Source organism: Melanaphis sacchari, unplaced genomic scaffold (assembly GCF_002803265.2).
Source record: "Melanaphis sacchari strain LSU unplaced genomic scaffold, SCAv2.0 Contig574_pilon_pilon, whole genome shotgun sequence".
Classification (NCBI taxonomy): domain Eukaryota; kingdom Metazoa; phylum Arthropoda; class Insecta; order Hemiptera; family Aphididae; genus Melanaphis; species Melanaphis sacchari.
Genome location: NW_020271403.1, coordinates 8,027 through 19,229, shown reverse-complemented (window position 1 = coordinate 19,229; position 11,203 = coordinate 8,027). Strand labels below are relative to the sequence as shown.

General features: G+C 25.7%; 1 protein-coding gene and 1 long non-coding RNA gene across 2 annotated transcripts; both read right to left on the bottom strand.

Moving 5' to 3' along the window:
• Positions 1-657: 657 nt before the first annotated feature.
• LOC112599961 lies at positions 658-1,454 on the bottom strand. The gene is made up of 3 exons (XR_003114978.1): positions 1,271-1,454; positions 854-1,073; positions 658-794 (listed from the first exon to the last, which is right to left on the bottom strand). It is a non-coding gene; the product is annotated as an uncharacterized LOC112599961 (long non-coding RNA).
• Positions 1,455-4,194: 2,740 nt separating this feature from the next.
• LOC112599960 lies at positions 4,195-10,742 on the bottom strand. Its single transcript, XM_025347097.1, has 6 exons — positions 10,721-10,742; positions 10,260-10,333; positions 7,508-7,608; positions 7,368-7,446; positions 6,257-6,779; positions 4,195-4,304 (listed from the first exon to the last, which is right to left on the bottom strand). Exons 1-6 carry the CDS (start codon positions 10,740-10,742, stop codon positions 4,195-4,197), a joined length of 909 nt encoding a protein of 302 aa, XP_025202882.1.
• Positions 10,743-11,203: the final 461 nt, after the last annotated feature.

Below are 11,203 nucleotides of genomic sequence, written 5' to 3'. Positions count from 1 at the left end.
TACAACTGTTTCACAATTTTAAAATTTTCTAAAATTAATATAATAAGTGTGATGTAAAATTTTCTACAGTAAGAAGATTAAAAATATTATGGTTTAAGTTTCAAAATGATCCAATGAATATTGGATATTTAATTAATCATTTAATGTAGTATTTTTAGATTCAAACGGTATTAGCTGTAATGATAAAATATTACAAATTCAAAATTCTTTAAAACAAAAATAATTAACTTCATGTTAGGTTTTCTAGAATTATAAGAAAAAGTGAATCTTTTAGAATTGATTTTAAGACCTTTAAATGAAAATTTAATGTCTTAAAAATAAATAATATAATGCAATTTTTTTAGATATATAGTATTTTTTATACAAAAAACTACTTAAAAAAATAGTTTTAAATGAATATAAAGTGTAGTAGACTTCACACATATAATAGTTAATTACATATTATTCTTGGCCTATGGCCCAAGTCAGGGGTCGGCAATTAAAGTCTATGGAGTCCAAAAAAAAAAAAAAATTTCGAGAGCCACTAAAAACTCAGATATTAGTTAATAATTGTCGTGTTATCGCAACTATTATTGTAAATAGCAATAAACAATAAACACCATCGTAATCTCTAAATATATCATAAAATATATATTATGTGTGAAAACCAGCTTTATTAAAAAAATAAATATTTTTTGTGGTCAATATTTTTCCTTCATGAGCCAGACTTGGACCGCGGGCCGCCTATTGCTAACCACTGGCCTAAGTGATAAAAATCTAATGAAATCACCTCTTACCGTATAATACCAACCATCCTAAATGGGGAAAAAATGATAACTATATACAAGAATAGTTTTTTTTAAACAATACTTACAAAGAAAAATAACAAAGATCTTGTTTTTTTGACACTAAATTATTGACTTTGTTAATCGTTGATCACTTCAATTCCCTTCATTGATAAAACATAAATTTTGAAGTTGAACAAGTCACACAAATAAAGTTTGAGACCGATTACTTTCAAAGAGTTTCTTCCACCACACAGATATATTAGATACCAAATTTGCCTTTAATAGAAACCATTTTTTGATATTTACCTTAAAATAAAAAAATTATCTTATATCAAACTTAGGGATAATAACATTAACTGTTATCAGTGAAAAATCTTTAAACAATATTTGAATTTATGGGAACTATAAAACTATTTAAAAATAATAATTTTCCACAGTCTCATATTTGATTTAAAATTAAAAATATCGTATACAACAAAAAAAAGAACACATAATAAACTTACCTATAGGCTATAACTATGGTCATAATTCATCTGATTTCAGTATTAAATATAACATTACGAAATCAGGTCTCTTGAAAACTATATTCACAAATTTTACGTTTAAAAGGCTTTAACGTCACATGCATGTATAGCTACTCCTAAAACAAAAAAATTGTTTTTTAATAAAACTTGGGAACAAAAATAAGAGAAATTATTTAAGTTTAAAAATTAAAACTAAATTTAATCACAGATGATACTAGTAGACAGCCGTATAATAAAATTATCATACATTACAGTACAGGGTAACCAACATTTACATAAATGAAAAAAAAATCTTGCATTTTATGAACAAAAAAAATATTGAATGCAGTATATTATATTATATTGTTGTATTGTTGTACGATTAAAATGATGTTACAAATTTAAAATTCTCTAAAACAAACCTAATGAACTTTATGTAAAATTTTCAAAAGTAAAAAGCTAATGATGACAATTTTTTTGATTTTGGTTTCAAAATGATCCAACCAATAATAATTAATGTTTATTTAACCATTTAATAATATAATATAGAAACTATAGATACGAGTGTCGAAAAGTACTTTTTGTATGATAAAATGAGTTTACAAATTTAAAAATCTTCTTTATTGATTTTAAACAATACACATAAAATTGTTTTTTGATATTTCGGAAAAAATATATAAATATTTCCAAATTTATACAAGCTCCTTGGTGTTGCATATAATTTGTCAATAAAATGTAAATCTTGTGAAACATCGTTTTCTGCAATTAGCTGATTCAATGCATTGTTACGATTAACTATGATGCAAGAACGGTTTTAAAATTTATCCATAATTCATATTAAGAGAGACATATCAAACGATATGATATATAATAAGAAATTTTGGAACAAATCTAGTTTGGCGCCTACGTGAATTATTTAATTTTTTCTTTCGAAAACCTATGTATTTCAACAAGTTTAGATTTTAGAACGATGGTGCAAAAATAAATTGGTGCAAATCATTAGTTTTTGAGCATGAACTAAGAAGATATCTTTTTATCTTTTTTTTTTATATTTTTTTTTATCGTGTTTTTGAGTTAAGGCATTGTAATAATCACAATTTTTAGTGTTTTGCGCTTGACCTGACGTGGTCACTCGCTCGGACAATTAAAATTGAAATCATCTTTCAATTTGTTGGGTAAAACCACTACAAATTAAAGGTATTGCAATTGCATTATGAAACAATACAAATTATAAGTGATTAGCGTTGATTAACCAAAGTTTCAAAAAAAATAATTGAAAAATTCATTATAAGCACGGTAAAATAGAGCGTTGTACGCATGCCCAAAGCACCAAAAATCATATGATTTTCGCAAAGCTTTAACACAAAAATTAATGATTTGCGTCAATTTACTTTTGCACTATCGTTCTAAACTCGTTGAATTATATAAGTTTAAAAAATTAAAAAATTCGCGTGGGCACTAAATTAGATTTGTGCCGAAATTTTAAAAAATTTTGTAGGTAGGTACTATAACGATAAAAAAAAAATACCTTAGAATCTAAATTAAAATATATCATTTTGGGGGCTCGTGGATCAAAAAAGGTTGCGCACCACTGCCTTAAATAATTGTACGTATTGAAATGTTACCTACTTTAAAGTTGATTTGTTTTTTTTTCTTACTCGCGCTCATATAACAGGTAAACAACAAATTTAGTTATAATAGTAATTACTAATTAGTAATACATTTTTAAGAAACTAGTATGATATTAGTGGTTGGTACCTATGTACAATGTTAAGTTCTGAATAGAGATATAGAGTATACTACGTATTTTTATGATCGGCTTAAATTGCTCACGATAATGTCACATACATTAAAAAACAAAAATGTCTTAAATCCAATATGTTCTTCTCTTGGTTAAAAATCTAAAATGTGTTGTGATTGTATGTAGAGGAAAGCGCCATGAAATGGCCCACTATGGGATATTTTGAATTCATAGTTTTGTATGGAGGACTGTAGCCTCTCCAGAATTTTAACACTAGTTGTGCCTATGACTGCTAATAATAATTATAATTGCTGTACTTTTCAATTTAAGATTTTTTTTTTTTTTGTAACAATTGATTACCTATACGGCTATACCTAGTTATTTTCTTCTTATCAATGTGGATCATTTTATATTGGTATAATGGCGTCTTTCTGTGGTAACAGTAACAATAAATAGTAGGTACCTACAATCACGAATCACAAATAACTTTTAAATTATAATTCATAAAATATATATTGATTATAATAGTATGTTAAAAAAATTGATCCCCTCCCCCTCATTCTAAATTTTTGAGCATGTCGTTAGACTAAGAAAAAGATAAATCTTTTGGTTATGATTTTAAAATGATCCAATGGATATTGGAGTTTAATTAGTTATTAAATGCAGCATTTTTGGATATCAGCAAAATTTGTTGCATAAAAAAAATGATTTTTTAATGATTTTTAAATTCTTAAAAACAAACATAATGAATCTGATGTAAAGTTTCTAGACTATGGAATAGATGATAAATGTTTTGGTTTTAGTTTCAAGATGATGTTTAAATTAGCAATATATTATAGTAATATCTGTCAAATTGTGTGCTGAGACATGTACCCTACGGGCTACGGTTTTTTTTTTACTTTGTATGATTATAGCCCATTTAAAAATTCCATGAAATATCCGCCTATGTTGAAACAGAATTATAACTTTTTTTTGTGTTTTTTAGTTTTCATTGTATATCTATTTCTTAATCGCTATAATATTTTAACTTACAAGAATAAAACAAATGAATTATTATGTATTATTTATTATCTTAAATTATAAGTTAGTTTAATAAAATTATTTTCAAATTAAACAGACTAAGCCTTCATTTTCTTTCAGTCACCTTTAAATATTGATGTATAATGCATATTGTAGCCTTGTTTTATGGCACCTTTGTTTCGGGATTCAGATTATCATCACATTCACAAATTGACATTAATTTTAATTCGCTGTGATAGGAAAAGAGTACGTACAACGCATACAAGTACAGCACTGTAACAAAAACAATAAAATATGTGAAAATTAAATGAAGTTAAAGTTATTGAGCCATCTATTTCAAGTCGATATCTTAAATTTTTTTTATAAATTTTGATTATGAATTACTAGGGCTCAGATTTTGTAGCAAATGCTACTTTTGAGGGGAGTGTAATAGCAAGATAATTATTATATATAAATACGTTTTGAATCGTTTTGATTTCAATGAAGTTAACTTTTTTTTTGCTTTTTTCCACAAAACTTGTTTTTATTTCTTTTTCCCCTATTTGCTTTATTTTTCTTAATTCTTACTTATTTTTCTTGAAAATTTAACTTATAAGTTATAGACTAAAAATACTATACTATTATTGCCAGAAATTAATGACTGATAAAATAACTATCATTATTGTGCCAAAATTTTATAGTTTTAAAATTATCTGAATTATATATGCGTATTTTTAAAGCACATTCTAATACTTTAGTTGACCGATAAATATCAATTAGTGAGGTATAGTGTTCCAAATAATTTCTCTATAGTCGTTATTAGTACCTAATAGAATGAGTTTTAATGAAAGTAACTTGACCAAATATATGGTCGTAAATTCCTTTTGTAATATTTAATTGTGTGTAATTTAAATTTGTTAAATGCTTTTTTTGGCTACTTAAAATGTTTTTTCAAGGATTTATTTTGCTACTAAATCCGAGTCCTATGAATTACACACTGACCCGGTCTTAGGCAGAGGACAGTGGGATCTCTGTCCCAGGCCTCGTGCTTTTGTATGACATTTTGGGCCTTGCGTTAATGATATTATACATTATTTTACTTTAGGCCTTGTTTAAAAAATTTCCCCCAGGCCTTGCTCCACCCTAAAGTCGGTTCTGATTACACATCGGATTAACTTAATAATTATTATTATTGCTATGTTCATTGTAATTCGAACAATTACTAACCTTTTGGTGGTGCCCTTACGTTTGTATAAATTAATGGTACATTGGTTCACAAACGTGGAGTTCACCCCTTCTCATCAACATCAGCTTTTAATAGAATTTTCAAATATATTTTTATCGTGTATACCAAAAAAATATTAACAAATTGAAAATTAAAAGACCAAAGTTTTTAATTAAGTAGATATAATTCACTCCATGCCCAGTAGTATACATTTTATCATAATTAGTAGGTGACAAGACAATTCTATTGTCATCGTAAAAGCTCCCTCTCGCATGGGCTACATTATACCAACTCTCTAATCTATTTGAAAATCGAATACTCATAGATAATAATTATTATTATAGAATGAAACATATCACAGCACCGTTATCAGCCTGTAAATGAGTTATTTCCTAAAAATCTAAAAGGATTGCATATTATTCTGTAATTTTGTGTTCAGCACGTTTTTGATTGTTTACATTTTAAAATATATTTTAATCTGACAAAATTATTTAAATATGTTTTAATTATTATAATATTATTCATCATAATCTTGCTAAATTATTTTTTTTTCATCAACACAGGATTTAAGTTCCTATTCTTGTATCGCTTTTTTTTTTACTAAAAGAACACAACTCGGCAACTGAATATCAATGGAGGCGTTTCTATTGGGGAGAGGAGTCGTTAATTAAAAACTTTAAAATACACCCTTTCTCTTACTAATAATATTATCTAGTTATATAATATATAACCGATGGCTCACTAGGCTTTTCTTTTAACATATTTTAACATATTATGAAGTAGGTGGCATGAGTGCCATCTTGTGGTTAATGAATGTGCCTTGTATTCCATGTCACAAGTAGAAAACGTAAAAGATACCCGAGATAAGTATTTTAACTAGTCCTTGTGACTTATAATGATAGTGCCACCTAGTAGAAAGTTCTTAAAATATACTATGCAGTATAGGCTGCACTCTACAATACGATAATTGGTACCTTTGCGTATTGAAAAAAAAAAAAATAAAATAATAGTGAATTCTTACGCAAATAACCTAACATTGAGAGCCAGTCTACAGTGTGACTGTCAGCTTTATTATCGTCTTTGCCTTCTTTTTCTTTTTCTTCTTCTCCTTCTTCTTCTTCTTCTTCTTCTTCTTCTTCGTCACCTTCACCTCCATCACTATCTATATTCTTTTTTCTCCCTTTTTTGTGTTGATGATGTATTGCAGCTTGACGATACATCGTCATATTTTTCCGATATTTTATGGTACGCGTTCTCAAATCGCTTGGCGGGCTTTCGGTGGTAGTCTGTTGATGACGATCGCACCCACATCCATTGTTACCACCGATCATTGTACTCGTTTGATTTAACACAACGGTATTAGGAATAAGAGTAACATCAACGGGATTCGTCATTACGTACGTTCTCATCGGGTGAACTGGCTTAACAGTTAATTCGGGCAAGTTATTTTTCGACCATATTCTTCTTCCGTATTTACTTAGTTCTTCTTCGTTTTCACTCTCCTCTTCAGTTGTTTCTTCATCTTCATCATCATCTGTATCCTCCTTATTGTTTTATTTTAAATTTATAAAGATTATTGAGTAAATAATTATTTAGATTAGGTAAATAACTAAAACAATTGCGTTCTGCAATGATTTTTTTATTAGGTAATACGTTGTGTTTATCACACAAGAGTATGTACAAATAATAAATATTGTAATTGTAAAGTATTATTCTTAAAACATAATTTAATAAACAGTGAGAAGAAAACCATATTTTTTTGAAACTATAAATACTAATACTATACTTCATAAGTAGGTACTATTATTATATTAATACAAGTAGAAGTAGTATAATATATGTTTCGTTGTTGTTACAAAATACGGTTTAATAATGAAATAATTTTTTTTAGCTTGTATGTTACTATATAGATAAAGTAGGTAGGTACCTATTTCTACATTATTCTTACCAAGCATACCTATCCTAGAATTGTTTTTCATTGAAATGTTAAATTTAAACAACCGAATAATAATTCTAATAGTTACTTACTTATAATTTATAAAATTATAAAAACATTGATAATTACAAAATATATTGTGTTTAAAAATTCTAAAATATAAATATTATATATTATACAGTTATTAATACATTACATTTGAGTGATTTGAACTTCCTACGGAAATAAGCCACATTGATGGTGCACATCTTTTTTTGTTTGCTACACAGTATTTTCTGCATAATATTTTAACAGTTATTAATATTATAGCAATAATAGGAATGTATAATAGCTTACGTGTTGTGTTTTAGTAATCTGAAGTATAACGATAAAACTAGCCACATAACAATAAAGATGACCCAAAGAAATATTGTAAAAGTTATCAAGTTTCTTGATCTCTATGATAGTACAGATTTTAATTAAAAACTAAAAATAATATCCTATATCTACTAATCAGATTTTTTATTAAGCCTACCAATCCTTTCAATATTATTAAAATAATATAATTTAGTTTTAAGCTTATGCTAAAAATAATTTTAAGGAGTAATCAGGTGAATTCACTAATGAATGAATAGTTAAAACATTATTGAGTTTGTAATTTAAAAAAATAATTAAAACTTAGTAGTAAAAAATATTTATTTTAGAAATAAAATTATAAATTTTTAAATTTTATACGATTTAATTAAATTAATACTAATATTGAATAAATGAACTGGTCTCGTAGATTTATTTGTTTGCCAAATCTTTTGAGAATTAAACAAAAAATCACATTGAAAACCAAGATGCTCTTATATCTATAGTACGACGAGTTTACAGCCATATTTTCATAATAACTATAATTGAATATTGATAATGGAAAAGTATCAGTTAAGTCTACCTTACATTTAATTTGCATTAAATTTTTGTGTTATCGTTCCATCTATTAAACAATTAATTCAGAAAGTTTTTTCACTGATTATTGCAAGTAATAAAAACTCACCTATGACTTAACGAATGTGTTATATTAGGAAAAAAACATCAATGCAATTAACTAGGTACCTACAGATACCTACACAATTCAACGAAAAATTCAAGTCCATTATAATATATAAATCAATTAACAGTGCTAAGAAACCCGAAATGTAGTCAATTATCCAGCTAAGTTTTTAAAATCGTAAAATCTTCCTAAAATGTCATCCTGAAGATTGTCGCTAGAAATCAGAACGTCAATTAAATTACACTTACATATATATCATATTTATGTATTTGGCATTGTTACTAAGTATAAAAGTACTGTGTCCTCCCAAAATAATTATTCAAGATTAAAAATAAAGGCAAAAGGGTACCATTCTGCGATTTATTAAGTGTCAGGAAGAATTAGTGTAATTGGTGTGTTAAATTTGAATTTAATGATATATATTTATACACAAAAAACGGTTCTGAGTGAAGATTTTCAGCCTATATCACCAAAATGTTTTATTAGGTATATATTATTTGATATAGCTATTAAATTAATTTATTGTTTTATTTGTATTATGATAGGTTGATGTAACTTTTTCTCAAAACATTACTTTTATTATATTATTAGTATTTAACTATTATAATAACATGTATTATAATATTATACCACAATACATTATTGTTCTTAACTTTTGAGTAATAAACCTTACTATAAATACCGTAAAACATTGTTCATATTATAATTACATAGTATCTTAAAATGAGTCGACATGTTTTTAAAATGTTATTGTTCATCGCTCAAATACAAAATTTTGTCTAATTTTAAACTAGGTACAAATAAATACAAAAATAAATAATTTTGTTAATATAACATTGTATTAAATCTTAAAACCCGGACTATAAAAATTGAAAGATTTTGTACTACAAAATACTTATAGTTAGTAATTTTATGGTTTTGACAAATTTTGTTAAAATTTAAACTTAAAATAAATACAAAATAAAATTTTGTCTTTTAAACAACTTGTGTATTCATCATAATAAAAATATAAACTCCAAACTTTAAGCAGTCATAAAAAAATTATTTGACTTTCCAGTAAAAATTTTATTTTAATTTTGGTAGCAAATCTCATAAAAAACCTTTCATTAAATTTTAAAATTTTGAGTATAAATAGAATTTTTTTAAGAATTTGCAAGTACAAATAATTTGTACATTTTTTAATGTTGGAAATTTTGTCGAAATTCTAGCTTTAGGTACTTATAAAAAAATACTATAACTATAAATTGTTGATATTTTTTAACTATGAAATAATAACCACTTACTACGACCTTATACATCTTATATTACATTTTCAAACATTTTTACCTATTTATAGTTTTTTTGTCGGCATTTATGAAAAAAATCCTAGAAGGTTTTAAATTCATTAAACATTTAATTAATTGTGTTTGTCTAATGAAAAGCATCTTGTACTTTTATTAGATAATTTTAATAGATTCATTTTAAATCCAAGTACGTAAAAAGACGGATAATAATTAATTATTTTCTGTATCTAAACCAAATTTAAAATTCTTCGAATAAAATATTATATAACATTCTACTATGGTTCACCTTCAATTAAAAATTGTAATAAGAACAGTTAAATTATTGAGATCGCTGACTACAATAATATTACTTCACCCTAATAATAAATGTCAAAAAAAGATAAATAATGAAAAAATTATATGAAAAAAAAATACTTTTATTATCTCGGACAGTTTATACCTAAATAGGCTAAATAATGTTATCATTTTTTGTATATTATTGAGAAACTATTCAAACATTTTTAATCAGTGACTTATGATAGTAAACTTAATAAACACTTAAAATTGGATAGGGTGTTTATTCATTAGCAAAGTCGGACTGTTGATATTTTTTTGTTGGAGTTTATTAATTAATATTAAGAAAGAACTTATGTACCTACAATATTGATCTAAGATAATGATACATTCATCTATATTGACTGTATTCTGTTATCTTTTGTAGCCGTGATTATTTTTTTTTTTTTTTGTAAGCCTAGTTAATTCACACATAGTTAATATTTTACATTAATAATATAACAATATTATAACTTACCCAAGAAGCTCCTATAATCGCTATAATCCAAGTAGTTAGTAATAAGAGTATAGTTCCAACAACAACGAGTTGCTCTAAACGAGGTAAAAACAAATTTACAATTAGCGCTGCACATAAAAATGATAATAAGGACGTAAAAATGTGAAATGGCGTATTTTGGAGAGATGTCTTTCTGACTAAACACCCCCAACTTAAAAAAAAAAGGATAGCCTAATGTATAAGTATTTTATTTATGTTTATCAAAATATTTATATCTAAACTGCAAAAGTGAAATTAATTTCATTAGAACAAACGACATGTTTCGAATTATACTTGTATTTTAAGTGAAGTTTAAAATGTGTCTGGAATATACGGGAATTATTTAAATTTCATCGGGTCTTTAAGGAATCTTTCAGAAACCCTGCCGAAAATCACTCAAATTACGCCACTGAATATGTGAATAATTTCGAATATTTACTAACTTGATAATTCGGATCCATTCATTCCAATTATCGCCACCGACAACAACTAGAATATTTAACTTATGTTAAATTAGTAATCAATTTTTTTTATTTTGATAAAAAATAATACAAATTCATGATTTATTTGTATTGTGTAAATTTAATTCTTATAGGATTTTTATTAATCATTGTTCAATAATTGCCACATATTTGCATTAGGACTACGATAAAAAAATTAATGAAAGATTATAAAAACTTATATAAACTAAATTTATCTATCTGTATTAAAATTTTGTAACTAAAATTTTGTTAACCTAATAGTTTAAAATTAATCGTACTTAAATTATAAACATAACATTGTATTATATGTACTCTATTCAAAAAGAAATCTTGTTTTTATCAGGTAACTATATAGAGGCACTTGGACAACAACCGCTTTGTTAGTTGTCACCCCCAACCAAATTATGTCATGTAGTAAAACTTTATCATAGAGCATAAAAAAGA

What these genes read in the sequence shown, in the direction of transcription:
- LOC112599960 (XM_025347097.1), bottom strand. Translation starts at nt 10,742, where the DNA reads ATGAATGGATCCGAATTATCAA. An exon ending in AGATTACTAAAACACAACAC is followed by an intron (nt 7,447 to 7,507) that starts GTAAGCTATTAT and finishes AATATTATGCAG; the next exon opens with AAAATACTGTGTAGCAAACA. An exon ending in GAAGTTCAAATCACTCAAAT is followed by an intron (nt 6,780 to 7,367) that starts GTAATGTATTAA and finishes TAAAACAATAAG; the next exon opens with GAGGATACAGATGATGATGA.